The sequence below is a fragment of the Crotalus tigris genome, unplaced genomic scaffold (genome assembly GCF_016545835.1).
Source record: "Crotalus tigris isolate CLP2741 ecotype Arizona unplaced genomic scaffold, ASM1654583v1 scf7180000024470.1849372, whole genome shotgun sequence".
Taxonomy (NCBI): Eukaryota; Metazoa; Chordata; class Lepidosauria; order Squamata; family Viperidae; genus Crotalus; species Crotalus tigris.
In genome coordinates, this window is record NW_024100641.1 from 614,223 (window position 1) to 636,967 (window position 22,745).

Below are 22,745 nucleotides of genomic sequence, written 5' to 3' on the forward strand. Positions count from 1 at the left end.
GCCTGCAGGAATCTGATCAGACTTTCTAGCATTTGATAGTTTCCCTCTCTTGTTTTATAGTGTCTGTGGATTTCTCTTGAACAGTTGGGGAAAGGAGGGAAGGACAGAGAAGTCTTCTGTTTGGCCAAGGATGTGGGGCTGCCTGAAGAGTGGAAGAGAAAGAAGGGAACAGAATGGATCAGATTCATGAATTGGATAACATAAATTGCTGAAATGAGTTTAGAAGAATTACAAATTATAGCTGAGACAAGTTGGGGCAAGCACTTTCCCCTCCGAACATCCCCTGGAGTTCAAATTGATGGCAGCTAAATAACTTTCTTGGCAAATGAGATGAGTCTAACTACTATACATCCCATTTAATAGCTGATTTTTTTTCTGATTTCAGCTAGATCCAGAGAAAGTAATGCTTTATTAGAGTCATTAACCAGTGAAAGAAAACTATGAGACAGCAAATAAACATTAAAATTCCAAAACTGTAAAACTGGCTTGTTGAAGATACAACGTATTTTCCAAATAGTCAAACCAAACATAGCTGCCTTAACAAGTAGGAAATTAAATTACTCTAGTTCAGTGGTTCTCAACCTGTGGGTCGGGACCCCATTTGGGGTCGAACGACCATTTCACGGGGGTCGCCAAACAACACAGTCCGCCCTTTTTTTTCCCTTTTCCTTAGCTGTGCTACTCCCTTTTATTCTATTGGCTTTTGAAAGCCAATAGAATAGACTCTCTTGAATAGAGTCTAATTCTGTTGGCTTTCAAAAACCAATAGGAATTGTCCAGGCTGTCTCTGCCCTGCTGAGCCCGCCAAAAGTCCCATTCTGCAAACGGTGCTGCACCAGTTGAGTAGTCCTTGACTTACAACCGGTTGGGGGTCGCAGCATTAAAAAGGTTGAGAACCACTGCTCTAGTTGGAGAGTAACTATTGTAAATAAAATGGATCTGGTGACCAGGAAATCTGACTAGATGGGGAATTAATAAATGCAGCTGGGCATCTTTATGAGAAGAGCAATATAACAAATGTGAGTTAATGTCTCAAGAACTCTCCCCCACCATTATTTCTACCTGCCCAGCCTGATCCATCAGGAGTGTCAACTAGTAGGGCCCAAGAGAAGACCTTTTTCTGCCCTGGTATCTATCCTGGGGAACATCATTCCATCTTAGATTAAGCTAACCTTGCTGACCTTGCACAAGGCCTGAAAAAATTGGTTTTCTGCCCAGTGTGATAAAGCCTATCTCTTGGGTTTGTTGTGCTGGACATCTATATGAAAGAACTAAATCAATATAAAATCCTTCACAGAAGTAAAGTAGGCACCCTCAAAACCAGCTTTTGGGAGGACAGGAAGGAAGGAAGGAAGGAAGGAAGGAAGGAAGGAAGGAAGGAAGGAAGGAAGGAAGGAAGGAAGGAAGGAAGAGGGAAGGTGTCGCTGGTGACTAAGGATTATGGGAGCTGTGGCTCCTTGCCTAGAAAACATGAGGTTGACAAAAACTATGCAAGGGCCTCAGCATATTGTGCTCGCTGTACCAATGACCTTCAAAGCCATCATAACAGCACTGAAGGAAAATTTAGCATGTCCCAATGGACCGGGCGGGTCATTCGCCTTGACTGAGCAGTCCAAGGCTGTGTTAATTTAATAAACCAACAAATAAATAAAACTGTGATCAAGCAACAACAGCCCCCCCCCCCGCTTTACAGCCACACCTATATCCATAAAGCTTCCTTGTTTACAAAGAAGTAAACTGTATAAGAGTTGAATGGGAAGCAGCACAACTCTGGATGAACTTGCTTGGGAATAGACGCGTTTCTTCTGTCCTTTTGTGACCATAACTCATTTATATAATTTAATGATCTATATAGTTTCATGTATATTGTTTTAATAAATAGAGCTAAAGCATAGCTTTATTTTTGTATATCTTTTATTGTTATGTTTACATCTGCTGCAGATCGCCTAGGCAGCCCAGCAGCATCAACTGCATGATGGAATGTGAGAACAGAGTGTGGCTGCCATATGCTGTCTATGCTGCCTGGCTGCCATGTCCTTGGCTGCGCTGCTCCGTGTGGGCCACACTCAGGGGCGACTCTCCTTCAGGGGGGCTGCTGGAGAGGAGGGGGTCACGGGGGAGGCAAGGCTGAGGCAACGGCACGTGTGCTCACAGAGAGGGCTCCAAGGGCTGCCTCTGGCACCCGTGCCACAGGTTCGCCACCACTGACCTATACCCTCACTTCTTTGTAGGTTTATGTTTTATTTTAAAACTTTATAATTTATTTGATCTTATTTTAATGATTCTTCCACTATTTTAAAAAAACTTTTGCAAATGAAGATGAGGGTGATTCAAAAATCCTTCCATGTTTTTTTTTTTTTTGCCATTTAAGCAGGCTGGACAACAGGAACCAATAAATCTTGGCCTACTAGACAATTTGGCCTTGGCTGAAGATCTGCCTACTATTAAGAAGAAATGCTTGACCAAAACATTGGGAAATCCGAAAGCAAGATAAGTCATTTTGGGGTCCTTGAGCAGACACGGCTGGGTTGTGGAAGGCTGGTTTATCAATAAAATGTGGAACTCTCATTCCAAAATAGGTTGACTAGCCACTTCCATGCTAATTGCATGCATACATACATACTCATGTATTCATGAAATAAAAAGATAAAAATCCAAACAGTGAAAATTTTAAAAAGGTCTCCATCTGGCACCAGTGAGAATATAAAGGAGGCATCTGAGAAGAACATTCTACCAACTGACTCTGCTGCTCTGTCAGTCCTTTGGTCCTTCCTCTCACCTCAGACTATGAATTTAGTGAAAGAAGAATTCAGATAAAGGTCTTTGGATATGCAAAGATATCCAGTCTGATCCTGGAACCCAAAACATGCAGAGCATTTCAGATTTGTGGCAAAGGGACTCCAAGGACAGGACTTTCTCTTCACCCAGGAGAAGACACTCTGGCCCACAGGAATCCCTGCTGGAAACCTTGGGATTGCTGCTGCAGATAAAATATCCCAAAGACACATTTCTTTCAAGATTGCAGAAATGTAGGTCGCTCCAGGCCATGGTCTTAAAGGAGCTATTTCCCCGAGTTCCTTCAAACATTTCATAGTTATTTCAATCTGTATTACATAGCAGCTCATTATACCGCACCAGTCTATGACTGTGTTGAATCTACAATATCTATTTGTATCTCCTTGTGTATATCTTTCACCCCAAGTCTCTGAAACTCTAAAGAAATCAATGTCATTAAAAGAGACCATCACCTTTAGATCACTTTGACCGTCAATGACTTCACATAGACAAATCAACAAATTCTTAATGTGGTTTGCCATGGCTTTTTTTCAAGATTATTTTTTTGTTGTTGTTCCCAGTAGAGTCTACACTGATATTCCTTGGAGGTGTCTCATCCCATTATTCATTATTCCTGACCCGGTTTGACTCCAAGCTGAGATAAACTCAGCCAAATGCTGCCATCTGCCGTTCCAGTCTTCATACAGGTCCAATCAAAGAAGGCACTGAAATAATTAACTGTATGCTAATTTTTATTTTCATTTATCTGTTCAACAGCCAAGATAAATTTATTTTTCTAAAGTAGCAAAATTTTGCTATATTATGCAATATCTTGGCCCACCAAGGGTTGCCAATAGTTATTGTTGTTGGGGGGTTAACTTTGCTTTTTCCATTCTTTCTCCATGTTGTTAGGAGTTAATTTTGCTTTCTCCATTCTGTTGAGCATACTTATATTGGTCAATAACGTTTCTGTTTATCTAAAAAAAATAATACATTTTCTTCATTATATCTGTCTCAGGATAGAACATCTTCCCTGCCCAATGAGATCAAAGTAAAGTGAATGAGGATCCTTCAAAAGGCTTTTCCATAATTAAGCCAGAATATAAGTTGCACACAGCTTACCTGTGAGTATCTACTCATCAGCTTAAAAAGCTGGTCCTTGACATTTCTGCTTGAAGTGAATTTTATTAAATTCAATGCCATTAGTTCCATACATAGAATAATAAACTAGTTACACATGTTTTATATCTCCTTTCTTTTCTTCGGATAAGGCAATCTTTGGAAACATTTGTTCCTGTAGAATCTTTAGATAAACATGCTTATAGGTACTCATTTAAATGGCCAACTAACTTCAGTGAACTTATTCCTTAGCTCATTAACCTTGAATTTCTTAAACAGAATTGAACTCAGGCAGAAAGAGACAGTGAAGACAGCTGTTGCAACTTTGCCACAGTTTCTGAAAAAGAACCTTCCCCTTTTCTGATCCATTATTCTAATTTCCTGAATTTATTTCTAAGATGTAAGCAAGTACATCAGGAAAAAAAAATACTTTTTTTGCTTCACCTTGCATATTTTAGAACTTTATCAAGGCTAAGTTCACTCATCTATCTTGACTCTGCTCCTAGCCTTAAAGTAAATATTAAATTCTTGAGGTCCTTTAGGGAATGCCCTAAACTGCAGATAATTAGCTATCTTTTATCATTTTTACTACTGTCAGGCTGGCCTTGTCCTTAAATCACAGTAGCAGTGGTAACAGTGGTTAATTTTAGGCTGTATTCTTTTTTTAAACATTTTATTAGTTTTCTGAGTTTACAGTTCGTAAGTGCTTAGTAAACAACATGTTGTCTGGGTCCATTTGTTTTACATAACAACACATATTAAATTCCTAGTCTCTACCCCGTTTTTCTAGCCATTGATAAAATACATCCCATACTTGAAAATATTCTGTGTCTTCCTTTTCTCTAATCTTCAGTGGAACCTCCAAGAGACATATAGGGATGGTTTTCTCCTGTTTGGAGTCTCATCAAACATATAACTTCATACACAAGAACACAATAGAGCAGCTATACATCTCTCCAGTTTGAAAGCTTAAGAAAGAAAGATAGACTTATACTCCATTCTAAAGACAGACTGTATATATTTTTTTCCCTGAAACAGTACAGAGGACAATACTGTATACTGTCTTCTCAAGTTCAGTAGCCCGTGAGTTCAATCCCTATTAGAAGAATTCAGTCTCATAAACAGATCTGGAACTATGTACATCTGATAAATCTTAAGCAGGTTGAAACCAGGGATGTACTCTGCCTCCTAGTGATCCATATACAGTAAGTAAAAATCTTATGCTTCTCAGTAACCAGATACTATACAGAACTTCCACTGGCTGCTGCATATATCGATGTTATAAAAAAACAAAAGCATGTTTAACCTTCAGAACATTAGGGTTTTAAGTAATGAATATGGGTATTACTTCATTACCATCCCTTTTTAAGTGTATGTGTCAGTCATGTTTGACTCCTGGTAACTGCTTGGGCAATTCTTTCAGTTTTCTTGGCAAGATTTGTCAGTATCTTCATGACCCAAAATTACCTAGCTGGTTTTCAAGGTTAAGGCAGGACTAGAATTCACTCCCCGACTGCTCTTTAGAAGGCCAGATCCTGAAGTTGAAACTCAAATACTTTGGCCACCTAATGAGAAGGAAGGACTCACTGAAGAAGAGCCTAATGCTGGGAAAGATTGAGGGCAATAGAAGAAGGGGACGACAGAGAAAGAGGTGGCTGGATGGAGTCACTGAAGCAGTAGGCGTGAACTTAAATGGACTCCAGAAGATGGTAGAGGACAGGAAGACCTGGAGGAACGTTGTTCATGGGGTCGCGACGGGTCGGACACGACTTCGCAATTAACAACAACAACAACAAAGAACTCACTCGAACTCCTGGTGATTGGCCCAAAGTCACACAATCATCTTTCATGCTTAAGGCAGGACTAGAACTCACCATCTCCCAGTCTTTAGTCTGGTGCCTTAACCACTAGATCAAACTGGCTTTCTTGGGTAAATTCAGAGAATGCAACTCTTTTTGGTGGAGATTTGGTGTATATGTTTATTCAGTGCAGATTACACACAGCCCTGGGAATAAGTAACAAGAAAAAAACAGCAACCGTAGTACATATATACTGTATGAAATTTTAAAATTGGGAAGAGAAGAAATCCCAGTTGACTGACCGAGATAATTTTCCCCCCTCTCCGCTCTGGTTTCCTTAGACTGGAATAGGGACTTTATATTAGAATAAGCTTTGATTCCTTTCTCTCCTCCCACCTCCCTCCATATACCCAATAATAATAATAATAATAACAATAATAAAAAATACCCCCAATGCATCAGGGGCACTTTTCCAAACATGGCTTGGCTTGCAGCTTTTTTCAAGTTTAAAAATGTACATCCAAACATTCAACATACAAATATTTACAAATGTACAAAATAAAAACCCGAGAGGTCAGCCCAAATGCTGCAGGATCAGAAATGAACAGTGTAAAAAAAGGAGAAAGAAATAAAAAGCCAGCGTTAAACCAACTCCAACAACCCTGATGTACAAAGAAAAGGCAGATACAAAAAAGTCTAAGGGTCTGAAGTCAAAAGGGTCACTAGACCCACAAATATTTCCTCCTTTTGTGCTTCCCAGACTGAGAAGGCAATAATTCCTTAATATTCTGCTTACAGTCCTTTCACGTTTTTTCCTATTTGGTTCACTTGGATGAACCAATCTATGTGATCCTCACATAGATGAGGATCACCCATCACACTAGGCCATTGTACAGCCACAGCTTATTAAATAAGCTACACCTGGCTGCAAACACAGCTTACAGTAAAACTCCAAACCAGCCAGCCGTTTTATGGCTTGGCGTGATGTGCGAATCACAATTTCAGAAAATAAGATTTTATTCTCTCTTTCTGATTTTGGCAGAAAGTTGTATTTTGTTTCACCCATTCCTTGTCTGTAGCTACGTGTACATGAGAAAGAGGTCTACAATAAAGTATGTGATGGGGATTGACCTAAGGGATTTTTAGGCAGAAGGCTCACAATATGTGACCATTTTTGTTCAGGTACAGCCCAGCAGCAGCTGACCTATTTTAGACCAAACCTGTAGTTGATTTAATAGACTGAATTAACATTAAATGATATAAACACTGTTCATTGGATGACCTATGATCTATAGAATCATTTCCCTTTCTATTAGTTAAATTTTTGGAAGAATACTAGGAGTCAATATGTCAAGAGATTCTACTATTTCGATTAGCAGGATCTCCAAAATCTTGTGCAATGCGTAAGATTGGCATTAATCCTGAGATAGCCTTTCCTTCTACTAGAGCAGTGGTTCTCAACCTGTGGGTCGGGACCCCATTTGGGGTCGAACGACCATTTCACGGGGGTCGCCAAACAACGCAGTCTGCCATTTTTTCCCCTTTTCCTTAGCTGTGCTACTCCCTTTTATTCTATTGGCTTTTGAAAGCCAATAGAATAGACTCTCTTGAATAGAGTCTAATTCTATTGGCTTTCAAAAGCCAATAGGAATTGTCCAGGCTGTCTCTGCCCTGCTGAGCCTGCCAAAAGTCCCATTCTGCAAACGGTGCTGCACCAGTTGAGTAGTCCTCGACTTACGACCGGTTGAGTAGTCCTCGACTTATGACCGGTTGGGGGTCGCGGCATTAAAAAGGTTGAGAACCACTGTACAAGAGGGCAGCGGGCAACCTACAGGTAGTCCTCTACTTACATCCATTTGGCAACTGTTCAAAGGTAAAACAAGCACTGAAAAAAGTAACCTACAACTGATCCGACTAAGAAGAGTTGCAACATCCCTACAATCATCTGATCAAAATTCAAGCGTTTGGCAACCGGCATGTATTTATGACAGCTGTAGCATCCTGGGGTCACGGGGGTCACCACTTGGGACCTTCCCAGCCAACTTCCAAGGACTAAACTCCAGGGGAAGCCGGATTGGCTTAAGAACTGTGGCAAAGAATGTTGTACAATTGGGCATGACTCATTCAAGAACCACTTTGCTAAGCAATGGAAGATTGAGGACTACTTGTCCAAAGCCATTTGGGCAATAGAATCTTATCCACCTCTTTAAGAAGGGGAGCAGGCATGGATGAGATCATTATTAGAGTATCATGTCTGCCTGAAGATGCTGGATTTGGACTGGCCTTCCTTCATGTGGAAAAGCTATATGCATGTCTTTTAGTATGAGCACCACGCACCCTGCCTCAAGTATACTGTCAACACATGGCAGAGAGGATAAGCTATTTAATCAGAGCAGAAAGAAAGATCAACGATATCTAATCTAGCCTCTCCCATTATGGTAGACCTTCCTGCTTTAGACTGCTGATAAAGGCTCAACAGTTAATTGGTTACCCCTTGGGGTATTCCATTGTACCTTTTCCCCAAATACTTGCCCAATCTGGCATGGAACCTGCCCATAGATCTTTACAACAACCTGAGCAATTTTCTGCCTGATCTGTTAATATTAGAGCAGAGGTTCTTTCTAGAACCTCTGTTCTTGATTTCGTCAAAGCAATCCAAATCCATTTATTCTTAGAAAAGTAGGGTCCACATCTTCTGCTTGGAACTTCTTTGGATTGGTTCACACAATCCTCCTAAGAAACCAACCCAATCTTTTTCAGGAGGCAGCTACGGATCCATCAGCCCACATATGAAATTTGCTCAGGGGAGGGAGGCACCGCTTAATTTCTGGAGCTGAATTATATATTAAGAAAAAGAAATGGAGGGAGAGTCGGCTTTTGCACAAAAATGGAAGGTGGAAAGAAAGCTTGGTCCTGTTTGCTGCTGTGTGTTTTCTCTAGGCAAAGCCACCCACCCACCTGTGCGGTTCCGTCTCTTTGCAATCATCTGTTGCTTGACCTTTTAGAGAAATGGCATTAGACAGGCACCTGGAAAAAAAGCAAGCAACTTGGGGGGGGGGGGCAGATGTAGCACTTATGTTTTTGGAAGGGCCCTAGTGGGCAGAGGACGGATGCAAAGTGGGTGTGTGGGCCCTATGCCAGGATTTTATGCCTATTTATTTTTTGTACTAACATAAGACTGTTTTGTTTAAAACAAGAGCTCATTCTACAGATTTAGTTAGGGGCAACTGAAGTTAGAGAAGGCACTGAGATTCCAAAAAAGTAAAAGTAAAGGAGTGGAAAAATGCCAATAGCTCAGGAAGTTCAGTTGTTTACCTTGGGCATTAAGAGAAGTCTTTATTTCCTTGATCACGATCCATATCTGTGCAGTTTTTAAACAATCGCGTCCAGAGACAAAGACTGCAATTTCTTCCTAGTTCTACTATGTTTACCATACAGTTTAATAAAAGCCAGGCATCCATCCAAAATATCAGCAGGGTGACATTTGCACAGGAGGAAGGCCCCAAGCTCTCCCCTATCTCTCTAGCCTCAAAGAGCCTCTGGTCTTCCTTAAAGAGTTGAGCCTCCAGAAATCAAACTTTCTAGATGGGGCTTGCCAAAACTTGGGATTTAATGAACAGATGAGCTTCATTCTTTGGGCCAAGCTGCTCAGTGGGGCTCAGCTTGTCAAGGGTGGGCCCGAATTTTCACACCTGCCGCTGGAGGACCAGAGGGCAATTCCTATGCTGAAGTCTGACTGCTGAGAAACCAGCTTGCAGAGTTTCCCTGATATTTCACCCAGAAAGTCCTTCCTATTCCAAGGACATCTCTGCCTATTTAAAAAAGAAAGTACCAGACTGAGAGCAAGTCTTTCCCTCAGCAGGTCATGCAACAGCCAAGTGATAAGATAAGACAGAAGGAATTCTGAGTAAAAATAGACCTATCTCCCCCCGACCTTAGCAACATGTGATGGCCTTGGCAGATTTAGAGCCAACCCCTTGCAAATTACTTTGGAAGGGAGAGCCTCAGAATTTGGGAAGCTCCCTGTGGTTATCTTAGAACGGATGCATTGTTTTGGTCTCAGCCTGAGCCACAGAAAAGAGCCACAGTGAAAGAGCATCACACAGTGGCAACTTGAAGAGAAAGCAGCAACTTTGCCCACAGATCCAGTATCCTATCCTTTAGAGCAGGGGTCTTCAAACTTGGCAACTTTAAGATTCGTGGACTTCAACTCCAAGAATTCCTCAGCCAGCCAGAGCTGGGAGTTGAAGTCCACGAGTCTTAACGTTGCCAAGTTTGAAGACCCCCTGCTTCAGAGCTTCCTATGATCATAAATACAAATGGCACAATTTTAAAAGAAGTGAAGATGGGAAACAGAGTCAAACTGGAGCGCTAAAGTAGGTATATTATAAGCTAAAGAAAATCTAGCCCTATTTAGAAGTAGAAAACCTATAGTTGTTAAAAATGACAATTTCCAGCAGGGCCACCTAGGAAGGGCTAAAGTAAGAGATGCTGAGAATTGTGCTTCGCCAGCCTCTGGAGAGCTAAAGGTACCTGAACTTCCACGCTGTTTTTCAACACAGGGACCTGTTTCCGGCTTTGGGTTTGGAGAAACGTGGGAACAAGGTTCCCTATAGTGAGTCTTCTACTTCCTCTCCTCTGTTGTCTTTTCCCCTTCTCTTGCTTCTTTTCTAAGTCCAGAGAGAAAGGCTCTCCCCATTCATTTCTCTCTACATCATCCTTTCTATCATTTTCAAAGAAAAGAAGCAACGGGGATTTCCAATTATTTAGCAATAGCAGCAACCAAATGACCCTTTTTCCCTGAAATGAAGCACATTAGGGCAGGGGTCCCCAACCCCTGGTCGGTGAACCGGCATCGGGCTGTGACGTGCCAGAAACAGGGCCACAGTCATCTCCCCACAGAACCAGTCCCTGGTGCCCAAAAAGTTGGGGGCCACTGCATGAGGGTAATCAAAATCGGCCTTTTGAAGACAGCACTGTGACCTCAAATTCCATTTCTTTTCTGAAAATACCCTTCCTTTTTGCTAAGCTTTTGGCTCCAATTGGTTGGTTTCATTGACTTTTGTATCAGTCCTGCCCCAGCCTAGAGGAAAAATTAAAATAGACCCAATGCACTTGAGTCTTGTACTTGGGGTAGAGGACTTTCTTTGAAAGCAGAAATCCAGAATATTACAGTTTAAAACTTTAACCCAATCTTTATTCTGCTTTTCTACTTGCAGAGAAGTTTTATTTTCTAACGCAGAGGAGTGTTTTAAAAGACAATTGTCCACCTGCAGCCTGGTCTTTCCATTATCATCCCATTTGGATGTTGATCTTTTGGGAACCAATCAGATGAAATCATCTGGTTCCATCGTACTTGCGCATATGATCGCAGTCAGGCTAGACCCTGCATCTGCTTTCGTTCATCAGGATCCAACTAGGCAGGGTGAGAAAAAGGAAAGGTCATGTGAGGATGGGGGAAATACAAAGGCATAAAGGAAAAGAAATAAAATAAACAAGTAGACAGGCCTATGGAAACAATTGTAATAAAAGCTAAAATATGTAGGATTTTAAAAATACATCTTCAACACTGCAGGTTGAGGTCAAAGCCAGGGTTTGGGAACACTGAAAGACTTTCTGCAGGCTGAGATATCATCCATCTCTCTGTCTTTTCCTATATTGAGTGCCTCTAAAGCAGCGTTCTGCACCTGGGGATTTCCACGCTTCCTGGATTCCAGTTGACCCTGCCCAACCATCTGGTCTAAAGGCTGTATTGCTAAGGGATGACAGGTGCTGGGCAGTCCAGCGCAGGCTAGAGGATGATCAGCCAAGAAAGAATGTCCTAAAAGAAAGACAATCAATTGTTCTTCAACTTTCTTTGTCTTCTTTGTCTTTCCAATGGCCCCAGGCTCTAGAACTGATGGTGAGGGTGGGAGAGATCCTTGGAAAAAAACCCTGAATGAACTCCAAGGAGTTAGAAGTTCCATACACATCCACACACAAACCAACACACATTTATCCGTGAGTCTCTGGAAATGCCAATGCGAGAGTGGGGAGTCTTTCTTATCATCCCCATTGCAACTGTGTCCAAGCTGTGTGTTTTCTTATTCTCTCCAGTTGAAGGCTCCAGCCCTCACCTCTGCCATCTCCAGATATCATTGGTGGTTCTTTCTGTTTTTAAATCCTTCCTTCTCGGGTACCTCTCCCCAGTTGATCTCCCAGGAAAGCTGGGTCAGGAGGTGATGAGACAAACAGAACGGGGAGAGCCGTCGATGCTCCCTGTGCAGTCAAAGTACAGAAAGATGAAGGAAGACCCTGTCAACGAGTAGCAGCCAAGGTTCTGAACAAGAAGAGTCTCCGTGTCCCCAATCCACATCAGCACCAGGAGGGGGCAAAGGTCTTCTGGCCCATTGGAAGGCTGTGGTCCTTCAGTTCCCAGCAGTCACAGAGCCTGGCCCAAGACGGGGACTCCCACGTGTCAGCCTAAGGCAATCCTGAGAAGGCAAAGGAGGAGGCCTAGTTCCAGAGGTCAGGAGGGGGCCTGTGCCATGGACCAAGCTGGCGAGGGGGCTGCCGACAAGTTGGAATGTACACTGGTGCTGATGGTGAAGTCACTTGGCTATCGGGAAAAATGAAGAGAGGGAAAAAGGTGAGTGTGGAGAGGAAAAGTCTGCTATTTAGCATGACTAACAGGCAAGCTCTCTCTCATTGTTTGTTCTTGGAGAGGCCAGCAATAAAACCCAAGGCTTTATCTGTGCCATGCAGTTGCTCAACCACAGAGCTACGGATCTGCCACCATTCTTCAAGCAGAAGAATCCAAAGACTTAAGGAACCCAAGAAGCTGCTTAATTCAGTTTTGGGCCACTGTTCCAGAATTCCCCCACCACAACAACTTCTGGACATGTACGGACTTCAACTTCAAGGATTCCCCATCCAGCCTGCAATTGCTGAGGATTGATGGAGTTACGGCATAAATCTGGAAGATGCCCTGGTTGGAAAACAATGATTTAGACAGTGTTTCTCAACCTTGACAATTTTAAGGCATGTGGACCAACTCCCAGAATGCCACAGCCAGCAATGCTGGCTGTGGAATTCTGGGAGTTGAAGTCCACATGCCTTAAAATTGCCAAGGTTGAGAAGCACTGATTTAGACTAATATTGACCAGGCTGACTGGCAACAGCTTTCCACAGTTTCAGGAAAGATAGAACCCCAGAGATCTAACTTGGAAACTCCTGCAGTGCTTTATCATTGAGCCACATAACATTCCTCCAGTCTCCTGTCTCCAGCAGAGGTCCTATATTCCAGGCTTCTCCAATCTGAGTGATTTCCAAATGTGGGACTTCATTGCCCAGAATTCTTCAGCCAGCATGGCCATTGCTGAGAGTTCCAGGAATTGAGGTCCCCACATCTGGTGGGTGGCCAGTTTGGAGAAGACCCATATGCGTGTTTACCTGGAAGTATATCCATTCAAAAATAAACTTCTGACACACAAAGTGCATAAAGAATATCTTGAAGCTGAAGGTACAACACTGCTGCATTGCTTACTCAGGTTAAGTCGTACTGAAGAACATTAAGTATGGGGTTGGCAGCTGCAAGGATATATAGCAAAAAAAGGGGGGGGAACAAGATTGGATCTTACGTTACGCCGGAAGAGCCGTTGCAGGAGGGTACGCTTGGGTGGGTCAGGGAGTTGCTTCCAGTCCAGATCCGGGGATCGGGTGCCATTTGGTCCAAAGATGTTGAGATCCTTAAAGCATTCTGTCTCAATCATCTAGATAAAAAAAAGAAGTTACGTTGGTAAGAACGGTGGGGAAACAAGAGTGCTATATAATAAAATCCTTAAAACAGCTGGACAGCATGGACATTTGGGACAACTGACTCCCAGCTCTAGTGCCTCCTTAGATCAAGAGGCTTTGCCAATGATCTTCTCTTAGTTTAGAGGTGGTGTTCAACTACTATACCTCAGTCTCTTCCCTGATTTGCACAGAGTCCCTCCACGAGGGAGATGGGCAGTTTTTAAATTTGATCGATAAATAAATATTTGCAAATGTCCATTCCTTACCTCGTTCTGCCAGGGGATTGGGACACAACCGGTGGCAAATTTGGCATAGAAGTCATTGTCGGTTTGGTCTAAGTTGACGCCCTTCACAGTGGAGAATTGTTCAATGTCCAGTACGTCCTTACAGTACACAGCCCGAGGCTAAGGGAAAGACAAGGATTCCAGTAAGTTTGTCATCTCTAGGACCTACATATCCAGATGTGCAAGTCATGTGCAAGAAGAGACGGATCTATTCCCTTTGAAAGCCAAAGGAAGGACTGGGACTAAGAAGCTGAAATTAAAAGACAGACGATTCAGAATGACCATTAAGAATAGTTTCCTGAAGATAATAATAAATAAGCCATGGCAGAATAATAGTGGAGGATTCTCCTTTAAAAGGGGTGGGGGAGGGGGGGCTGGAGGGCCACATGTTGGGGATGGTTTTATAAATTCATGACCTCAACTGTGAGTTGAACCAGAAAACTATAAGGTCCCTTCTAGCTCAGTTCATGATGCTAAATCTAACTAAAAATGCCTACAGTGGATACTGAGGAATCCTATAAGATAATTTCTATTCTTTTATTTAGTTTATTTGGGACAGATTTGGAATTGTAGGGGGGAGGAGCTGGTGAGGATGATGGATAAAATATGTGGACACCAATACTATGTCAAAAAGCAGAAGAAATCTGACATGATCAGGGTGAGGAAGAGGGATATGATATTACCCTTTCAAGATCTGAAGGATTCCCATAAAGATGATAGCAAAGAGGAGATCTCCATTACTGGAGAGAAAAAGAAGACAACTAAAAGCCTGAAGTATCACAGATTTGACAGGTCATGGTCCAAAGTTACAAGAAACTTCCTGCCTCCTTTTCATTTTGAAGCAAACTAGAATTTGCTACATTTGGGGCACCAAACTGTGAATCCACAATTGTCAAAAACCAGGGGATTCTCCTTTGCTGAAGCAGGAAACTCAGAAACAACCTAAAATAGATTTAACCTTAATTTAGAAGAAAAAAAAATCTCAATACAGAATAACAACAGCAACAACAACTGGAGAAAGAGGAAAGCTTTGGCACTGGCTTAACGCCTCACCCCTGCAGATAATATACGGTATTTGCTCATTTATTTGTCTATCTGTCTCCTTGACTGCTCTTTAGAAGGCCAGATCCTGAAATGGAAACTCAAGTACTTTGGCCACCTAATGAGAAGGAAGGACTCCCTGGAGAAGAGCCTGATGCTGGGAAAGATGGAGGGCAAGAGAAGAAGGGGATGACAGAGGATGAGGTGGCTGGATGGAGTCACTGAAGCAATAGGCGTAAGCTTAAATGGACTCCAGAAGATGGTAGAGGACAGGAAGGCCTGAAGGGACATTGTCCATGGGGTCGCGATGGGTCGGACATGACTTCGCAACTAACAACAACTCCTTGAGTTCCTCCCTCTTATTTGTAAGAACTTACATCTGGCACAAAGGAGGGCTTCATAATGCCAGCTTCCAGTCGCTTGAAATTGATTGTCCTGAAGAATGGGTGCTGCCTCACCTGGACGGCCCCCTCACCTTTGCTTCCAAGCCGCTGTTTGGCGTCTTTAGTTAGGAGCTGAAGAGGGGAGGGGGAGAAAAAAAAGAACTTCTTGTAAGTAAAGCCTGTGACAATGCTGAACTCAGAACTTTGTAAAGCAGACTTTGTAAACCAAGCCCAAGTTGGCTGTTTCTGCCATGGAACGTAAACCAAGTTGGTTCTCAAACCCACTTGAGTCCAAAATATTTGGTCCTGTAAATACAACTTCTTATAATGAAAAGAAAGTGTCCGTGCAGAAGAAAAAGGACCCATCCACTTTATCAGTCTTTTTTTTTAAAAAAAAATATATGATCAATGTCAACTTGATTTTAAAAATTGAACCAATAGAAATGAAATAATGGGGACTCCATTAAGGTCTAAACATGCATTACAACAATAGCATGTCATGGCTGTGATCAGAAGCACCCCTTGCTGCTTCTCTTAATGTAAAATAATTATTTATACTATTGCTTTTGAAAACCCCTGCAAAGTGGGAATCTGGTATGCTTATGTGAGTAACATTTGGGACTGCTTGACTAAATACACTCTATCCAACCGAGCCCAACCATACACACTTGTGCACCTGTATATACACACATGGACACAAGTTATTTATGCCCAGTTAAGCAGCTTTGCCTGGCCGATCTTGGCTGATCACAAAACTCTTAGCTGGTCCTTACTTGACAGACCAAGCAGAATTCAACTGAGAAGCTGAAACAATATCCCAGCAGAAGACAATGGCAAACTACTTTTTGATAGTGCCAAAACGGGTTCATGTAGTCACCCAGAGGTGATCTCAGCTCCAGGGATGTAGGATTCTCCATCTGATACTACAGACTCATGGCAAAGATTCCTGCTTATTTTCTGACTTTCTCTTCTTTGTCATCTTTCTCTCATCACTCACCGACTTGCAGATGGCTTTGGCATCTTCAGAGAACTTGTCTGAATACTGTTCGTGGTCTTCCTGAACCCGCTTTTCCACCTCTTCTCTCTTCACCCGTTCCTTGCGGGCCCGGAATGGTGACTGGCCCTCAATCATCTCATAGATGAGGCAGCCAAGCCCCCACCAGTCTGGGCTGAAGGAGTAGCGCTCATTGTTAATTACTTCAGGAGCTGGGGAGAGGAGGAGAAAGGTGGAGAGAGCACAGAGACAATAATTTCACGTAAAGCACTTGATCAGGTGGCAAATTATGAGAAAGAATCTTCTCTAATTTGCTTCTTATAAGGGGAAGGAATTAAATGTGTTGCTTTTTTAGGAGTGACTGGTTGCAAAAGTGATACAGGATTTGACCTGGTTAGTTCCTGAATGAGAGAATGTCTAGGTTTGTAGTCTTAATTGGAAAGCTTAAAAAAAGGCAGTAACAAACCATTTCTGGATTGATAAGATTTTGTTGGACTCTTCCCCTTATTTTACTTATAAATGGCCTATACATGCATAACAACAGAACCAGCAATAATAATACAGGCAGTCCTTGATATACAACCATATGTTTAGCAACCATTCAAGTAGCACTAGCAATAGCACTTAGACTTATATACAGCTTCACTTAGACTTATATACCGCTTTATAGCCCTCTCTAAGCAGTTTACAGAGTCAGCCTATTGTCCCCAGCAATCTGAGTCCTCATTTTACCGACCTCGGAAGGATGGAAGGCTGAGTCAACCTTGAGCTGGTCAGGATCGAACGCCTGGACTGAGCCGTGAGCCTGCAATACCACATTCTAACCACTGTGCCATCTTGGCTCAAAGTTACAACAGCACTGAAAAAAGTGACTTGCAGCTGGTCCTCACACATACAACTGTTGTAGCATCCCCACAAGTCACGTGATCAAAATTTGGGCACTTGGCAACCTTTCCAGCCAGCTTCTGACAAAGTCAATGGGGGGGAACCTGGATTTGTTTAACGACCACAAGATTCACTTAAAAACTGCACTGACTTGCTTAACAACCATGGAAAAAAAGTTTGTAAAATCGGGCATGACTGATTTAATAGCTGCCTTACTTAGCAACAGAAATTCTGGCCCCAATTGTGGCTGCAAGTCAAGGACCAACTTGCAGTGATAGAAATTTGATTTTCAGTCTAAAATAGCTCCTCTGCCCCTGTTTTAAAGTACCATGTCCTCTCAGCCTGTGTGGTTGGACAGACCCCAAAAGAAGGTCCACGGATTGAGCCAGCTTTCTCCTTGAGTCAGCAGTATAACAAGACCTGGAGCAATTCTCCAACACATACCCATATAGCCCACAGTTCCTACACGGCCACGGATGGTGTCACCTTCGGGGATCTTAATGGCCAGCCCCAGATCTGAGATCCGTATATGCCCTAGATAGAAGAAGGGAGAAGGGGATCATAGAGGATATGAAATTACGATGGGGATCCTGTGATCTTTCATGATGGATACAGCTCTGAGAAAGGCAGAAGTGGCCGAAATTCTAATCTTCACAAAAATGTGTCTGCGTTGTTGTAGAGGCACTAAAGTTCAACAAGAATAGAATAGAATAGAATAGAATATAGAATGGAAAATAGAATAGAATAGAATAGAATAGAATAGAATAGAATAGAATAGAATAGAATAGAATAGAATAGAATAGTTGAAAGGGACCTTGGAGATCTCCTAATCCAACCCCCTACTCAGGCAGGAAACCCTATGCCATTTCAGACAAATGGTTGTACAATCTCTGCTTAAAAACCTCCAGTGTTGGAGCATTCACAACTTCTGGAGGTAAGTGGTTCCACTGGTTAATTGTTCTAAATGTCAAGAAATTTCTCCTTAGTTCTAGGTTGCTTCTCTCCTTGATCAATTTCTATCCGTTACTTCTTGTCTTGCCTACAGGTGCTTTTGAGAAGAGCTTGACTCCCTCTTCTTTGTGGCAGCCCCTGAGATATTGGAAGACTGCTATCATGTCCCCCCCCCCTCGTCCTTCTTTTCATTAAAGATTATTCAAATGAAGGAAGATCTGTGACCTCTGACATTTGTAGATAAAAGTGATTCTGAAAGTCTATAACAGGAACAATTCAAACATGTGACCTGTGGCACTCACCATCATCATCCAGGAGACTGTTCTCTGGCTTCAGGTCCCTGCAGGGGAGATAGACACACAATCCAGGATAAGAACCAGGTAACCAGTTTGAAAATCAGTTTGGTCTAGCAGTTAAGGCACCAGCCTAGAAACTGGGAGATTGTGAGTTCAAATCCAGCCTTAGTCATGAACAACAGCCAGATAACTTTGGGCCAATCACTAGGAGACCCTGTGTCCTAGTCCCCCCCCCCCCGAGGCACGAAAGCCAGGTGGATGATCTTGGGCCAGTCGCCCTCTCTCAGCCCAATTCACATCAAAGAGTTGTGGGAAAAACAGGAGGAAAAAGGAACATTAAATATGTTCTCCACCTTGTTAAAAAAAATAACAAAGGCAGGATACAAATAAAAATAAAGAAATTAACTGGGAAGGGGGCTTCCAGAACACTTGAAGCTTACAAACATAACAGACGGTTTGATTTTTGTCTAGGCACCTTCCAGTAAAATTACTTCCAAATATACCTCTCTCTCATCTTTCAAAGCCCAGAGGACTAGCTTCTAACTGGGACAGTCCTTTTCCTTTTTCAGTTGTTTTTAATAGCCTTCCTTGGGACATTTCCTGGTGGTTTGCTCGCTTCGTGGTAACGTTTATCTCGAAAAAAGCTTTCCTCAGACTAGTGTTCTTTTAGAGGTGTTTGATTACAACGCCTTCAACTCTCCTGCAAGTATGGTCATGTTGATTCAAACTTCACTTAAGCTAGAGTGCGGTTAGTCTGATGCCGTATTGCTGAATAAACATGGTTAAGAAACCATGGCATAATACAATGGCTAAATCCATGAAAGGAATGTTTGCACATGTACAGACAGGTAGCTGCCAAGAATCATCCACATGTCCTTTTCCCTTTTCTTCCCTTTACACGACTAGAAAAGAACCCAGAATTTACAACACCACTTGTCTGGTTGGCTACTATGTGCAAATCTGAAATAATTCTTTAAAATAGATTCCTGTCAATTATTAGATAAGTCAAGTCACATATACTGGCTGATTTTGCTGGCTTGTTCAAGAAGACAGAATATATTTTAAGTTAGAATGATCTTGTCTAATAATACTCAGGAATTCCCTTAATTCTTTGCCAGGGACTACATGAAAATGAGGCTCCTTAATTTCCACATTTGAATTAATTTGTATTTATTTTTGTATTTGTACTATAATGCAATGCACGTTACTGTATGCATTGCATGATAGTACTTTTCAGATTTTATTGTTTTATCGCAGTAAAGTGCTATGGGATTTTTTAAAGAAATGAATATCTTTTAATAAGGGAATATAAATAATGCAATACAATTTTTTTCCCATTTGCTAAACACTTTCTGGTCATTTTCGTTCCATTTGGGACCAGATGAGTTGTGCACATTATTGAAGATAGGTTTTAGGCAAATCAAAGCATGATTTTATTATACTACTATTTGTCTACTCTAAAATAAAGCAATTTATGATGTTAAAAAAATGGGCGAGGGTGTTCTAATGCACTGGTTTTTTTAATGAATGTATGCGCCCCTTGGACTGCAAGGCGTTCAAACCGGTCAGTCCTAGAGGAGATCAACCCTGACTGCTCTTTAGAAGGCCAGATCCTGAAGTGGAAACTCAAATACTTTGGCCACCTAATGAGAAGGAAGGACTCCCTGGAGAAGAGCCTAATGCTGGGAAAGATGGAGGGCAACAGAAGAAGAGAATGAGGTGGCTGGATGGAGTCACCGAAGCAGTAGGCGTGAGCTTAAATGGACTCCAGAAGATGGTAGAGGACAGGAAGGCCTGGAGGAACGTTGTCCGTGGGGTCGTGATGTGTTGGACACGACTTCGCAACTAACAACAACAACAACAATACACACTATATTGCCAATGACAATCACTAGGAGACCGCAAGTTCTAGTCCCACCTTAGAGGGACTCACAAGAGAGGCTCTTGCTGTAGATCAAATATAGAGCAATAACACAATATTTCTAGATCGTATGTTTGTACTTCCCCTTTACAAGGAAGACGAAAGGCCAGGGAACACTCATGGCTCCTGTGTCTTGGCACCGTAGAGACACAAGAGGGAGCTAGTAGTAAACTTGGGAGAATCCCAATTTATGTAGAAATAAAAAATATACTTAGAGAGAAAGGTTAATAGAGTGTGTTTCTCCCAAACAGACCAATTAGAATGCAGAACACTCATGGGTGTGGAATGCTAGCTGCTGGAGAAGGGGGGGGGGGGTTATGAAGAAGAGGAAGGGAGGAGTGGAAATGGAAGGTTTTGGGTTTTTTTGAAAGAGGTTGTGATTGTCTACTAAGCTCAGTGATCAGAAGCACCACCCTCTACAGCATTCTGTTGCAGTTTTCACCGATGAATGTTATCCAGCACTAAGTCTGAGTATTACAAAGCGATCTGGGAAAGCTTTGAATCTCAAAGAGAGAGATGATCACTATTACGAAGGTGCTTTCAAAGGTATACAGATGGACACTTGATTTCAAATCTATGAAGATTCATTTGGTCAGTGACCTCAAATGACAGGCGGGCGACTGTTATGCAGTGAGTGCTACTTTAAATCTCAGAGGGGTAAAGGACCATGCTGGGATGTGGCATTCCAAAGGGTTATAGAGACAACTGGATCCTTTTGTCTAATCCATTATGGTTTAACACATCTCTCCCTCTGAAATTGTTGGTTACAACTCCTAAAGAATCCACATGGAGTGTGCCAGGTAGAGTGACGTTGGCTTAGCAGTTGATTCCCTCTGCCATTTGATAACTCAAGATTTAATCAGATGAAGGATGATGATCACTTCTCCATCATGCCAACTGTGTAACAAGGGAGACTTTACCATAGCCCTTTTTCTACCTTCTTGGAAACAGGAAATAACTCCATCCCCTCTCACCTGTAAATAATGCCCTCTCGGTGCAAATGTTCAAGACCACAGCAAATCTCTGCAGCGTAGAAGGTGACACGCTCATTGTCAAAACCCGGGTTGCCCATGTTGTAGATGTGAAACTTCAGGTCACCTCCATTCATGATTGTGAGGACCAGGCACAGAGCATCCTTTGTTTCATAGGCATAAGCCAAACTGACCTGTTGACACAGATGAAAAGAAGGAGCAGTTGACTCCAGATATACTCCAGAATTCTGCTTCTACAGTGTCCAGCTATCCAGAAACACATAAATAGCAATCATCTTCCGCCTGTTTACCCCCTTCCACAAACATATGACATTCAATAGTTTAGGAATACAGTGAACTGCATTATTTTCTTATTTAATAGAGCTGTGCATGCTTTGAGAATGAATCTGTTGATGTCTTCCAGAATGCAAGTTCAAGCTAGTCTGTTACTCATTAAAGCAGCCACAATTTTTTTTTCTTTCAGATGAGTGAAGTCTGAAAAAATGATAGGGCTACTTTAAAAGTCACACGGGTCAAGTAATTTCTAGGAACTGGAAGTGTTATTTGGGTACAACATGATTTGCCCAATTAGATCTGGAGAAGATACATGTTAAAACTGGTCTGAGCTGCCCTAAAACATACTTGCTATTATTGCTTTTGAATTGAAGAAGCTTCATTTAATTATCAAGGTCAAAAACTGCAGCTAACCAACCAGGTCGAATCTGATACTGTGAAATTCCCCTCAGAATGCAGAGCCAAATAGCATTAGCAAACAGAAGTCTTTTGATATTTCAGTCTTCTAAAGGCCAAATCCCAAATGGAGTTGTCAACAGCACAGCCAGGACTTTTGCTCACCACAAATCGGCTGTTGACCTTCTCCAAGATCTGCTTCTCATTCAGAGCCATCGCCTCCCCTTTCCGCTTTTTGATGCGCTTCTTCTCCAGCTTTTTGCAAGCGTACATCTTCCCTGTAGCACGCACTTGGCATGCACAAACCTAAAGGCAAGAAAAGGTGGGATTGTCAGGGGCACATTTACTGGTTGCTAGTGACACTACAGTAGTGTTACTGATGGAAGCCCTACTCTTTTAAAGGTACCAACAAATTCGGAGTGCTTGGGTATGGTTAGGAGGGCACTGATTTTTCTAGCCTGCCCTATCTATGTTTCCTGGTAAAATACATGGGAAAATCCCATTGGAGGAAAATTCCCCTTAGGGTTAGGTCACCACGAACTCCTAGAGCAAAATGGACGTCACCAACAAATTTGGAGTGCTTGGGTATGGTTAGGAGGGCACTGACTTTTCTAGCCTGCCCTATCTATGTTTCCTGGTAAAATACATGGGAAAATCCCTTGGAGGAAAATTCCACTTAGGGTTAGGGTTAGGTCACCATGAACTCCTAGAGCAAAATGGATGTCACCAACAAATTCGGAGTGCTTGGGTATGGTTAGGAGGGCACTGACCTTTCTAACCTGCCCTATCTATGTTTCCTGGTAAAATACATGGGAAAATCCCATTGGAGAAAAATTCCACTTAGGGTTAGGGTTAGGTCA

General features: G+C 42.2%; 1 protein-coding gene and 1 long non-coding RNA gene across 2 annotated transcripts in view; one reads left to right on the plus strand and one right to left on the minus strand.

Annotated features, from left to right (window-relative positions):
* Positions 1–2,226: 2,226 nt before the first annotated feature.
* Positions 2,227–18,230, plus strand: LOC120303442. The gene is made up of 3 exons (XR_005555463.1): positions 2,227–3,515; positions 3,794–3,899; positions 18,102–18,230. It is a non-coding gene; the product is annotated as an uncharacterized LOC120303442 (long non-coding RNA).
* The window catches only part of LOC120303440 (G protein-coupled receptor kinase 5-like), a 71,540-nt gene continuing 59,997 nt past the window's right edge, over positions 11,203–22,745 (minus strand). Inside the window, exons 8-16 of the mRNA XM_039332979.1 lie at positions 22,051–22,191; positions 21,199–21,389; positions 18,310–18,347; positions 17,501–17,590; positions 16,175–16,383; positions 15,172–15,309; positions 13,736–13,873; positions 13,313–13,444; positions 11,203–12,291 (exon numbers count right to left, since the gene is read on the minus strand). Coding sequence (XP_039188913.1) covers positions 12,202–12,291; positions 13,313–13,444; positions 13,736–13,873; positions 15,172–15,309; positions 16,175–16,383; positions 17,501–17,590; positions 18,310–18,347; positions 21,199–21,389; positions 22,051–22,191 — 1,167 coding nt within the window. The 3' untranslated portion in view covers positions 11,203–12,201. The remainder of the gene's footprint in view (positions 12,292–13,312; positions 13,445–13,735; positions 13,874–15,171; positions 15,310–16,174; positions 16,384–17,500; positions 17,591–18,309; positions 18,348–21,198; positions 21,390–22,050; positions 22,192–22,745) is intronic.